Source organism: Nicotiana sylvestris, chromosome 1 (assembly GCF_000393655.2).
Source record: "Nicotiana sylvestris chromosome 1, ASM39365v2, whole genome shotgun sequence".
NCBI lineage: Eukaryota > Viridiplantae > Streptophyta > Magnoliopsida > Solanales > Solanaceae > Nicotiana > Nicotiana sylvestris.
In genome coordinates this window covers 16,764,525-16,766,121 of record NC_091057.1, presented here as the reverse complement: position 1 = coordinate 16,766,121, position 1,597 = coordinate 16,764,525, and the positions used below count along the sequence as shown (strand labels likewise).

Below are 1,597 nucleotides of genomic sequence, written 5' to 3'. Positions count from 1 at the left end.
ACACCCTAAAAGTCAAATCTCCCAGAACTAAAATTAAAGCAGTAATGAAAATAATGCTGTCTTTGTGACTTTGTAAGTGTGTGCGGGAGATCGAGGGGCGGTTGCCAAAATTTAATCCTTTGCCCAATTGCAGAACAACAAGCATTTACTCAATAGAAGGTGACAGTTGAGTTCTAAGTGGACCTACCATGTGATTTTCTTGTACTATATAATAGGATCATATACTAAACATTCTTGCATGTCCATTGTTTTATTATTCTTTTTATTGAGGGTTTAAGTTGGAGTCATAATGGGTTTATCTGCACGTAGTGTTGGGGTGTTTATTCTTTTGCTTTTGTTTGTTGTTGAGTCTGTTGTGTTTGCTGATGTTAATAAGGGAGATGAAGATGAGAAGTTCTTGTTTAAGCATCGTCGTTTTGGGGATCGTATTGGTGGGGGTTTAGGGCATGGGATTTATAGTAAAGGGTTTAGACATGGTGGAGGTCTTGGCCTTGGTGGAGGTGGAGGTCTTGGTGGTGGTGGTGGTCTTGGCGGAGGAGCTGGTGGAGGTCTAGGTGGAGGTGCTGGTGGTGGCTTGGGAGGTGGAGGTGGCCTTGGAGGAGGAGCTGGTGGAGGTCTAGGCGGAGGTGCTGGTGGTGGCTTGGGAGGTGGAGGATTAGGAGGCGGTGCAGGTGGTGGTGGTGGTTTAGGAGGCGGTGCAGGTGGTGGCCTAGGAGGTGGTGCAGGTGGCGGTCTTGGAGGTGGTGCGGGTGGTGGTCTAGGAGGAGGTGGGGGAGCCGGAGGAGGACTTGGTGGAGGTGGTGGACTAGGAGGAGGAGCCGGAGGAGGACTTGGTGGAGGTGGCGGACTAGGAGGAGGAGCCGGAGGAGGACTTGGTGGAGGTGGCGGACTAGGAGGAGGTGCTGGTGGTGGAGCTGGTGGAGGCGTTGGAGGAGGACTAGGAGGAGGTGGTGGAGCTGGAGGAGGCATAGGTGGGGGAGCAGGTGGTGGTGCTGGAGGTGGTTTTGGTGCAGGTGGAGGTGCTGGAGGTGGTATTGGTGGTGGTGCAGGAGGTGGTGGAGGATTTGGTGGTGGAGGAGGTGGTGGCATTGGTGGTGGTGGAGGTGCAGGAGGAGGGTTTGGAGCAGGTGGAGGCTTTGGAGCCGGTGCTGGTGCCGGTATAGGAGGTGGTGGTGGTGGGGGCTTTGGTGGAGGAGGAGGTATTGGTGGTGGTCTTCATTGACCTACAAAGCTTCAATGTTCTTGCATGAAATAAGCAATATTGTAATGCTCTATTATCGCTTTTAAATTAAGCCGTTAATTAGAGTACTTTGTATTAGTTGTTATTCTTTTGTGAAACTTGTTGAAAAATGGTACTCCTACTAATTAAACAAGTCTATAGCTATCATATTTATTGTGTGTTTTTTTGTGAGTTAAAAGTAAAAGCTTCCTGTCCTTCTTGCTTGAAAAGCTCATGGACTGTAGGTGTAATGCCAAATCCTTTAATTTCATTAATAAGATATAGCTCTTGCCAAGTGTATTAATCTATTAGCTTCTTTTCTGTTTTGGATTCTTCCTTTTTATTAATCGTGTTAATAAGGGGTTACTCCTATAATAA

The 1,597-nt window shown here is 48.0% G+C and overlaps 1 protein-coding gene across 1 annotated transcript; it reads left to right on the top strand.

Moving 5' to 3' along the window:
• The first annotated feature begins 289 nt into the window (after positions 1 to 289).
• Positions 290 to 1,222, top strand: LOC104215431 (glycine-rich cell wall structural protein-like). Its single transcript, XM_009765239.1, has one exon. The coding sequence runs from the start codon at positions 290 to 292 to the stop codon at positions 1,220 to 1,222; it is 933 nt and encodes a 310-aa protein (XP_009763541.1).
• The last annotated feature ends 375 nt before the right edge of the window (positions 1,223 to 1,597 follow it).

Excerpts from the sequence above, each read along its gene's own strand:
- LOC104215431 (XM_009765239.1), top strand. The coding sequence starts at position 290 with ATGGGTTTATCTGCACGTAGTGTTGGGGTGTTTATTCTTTTGCTTTTG.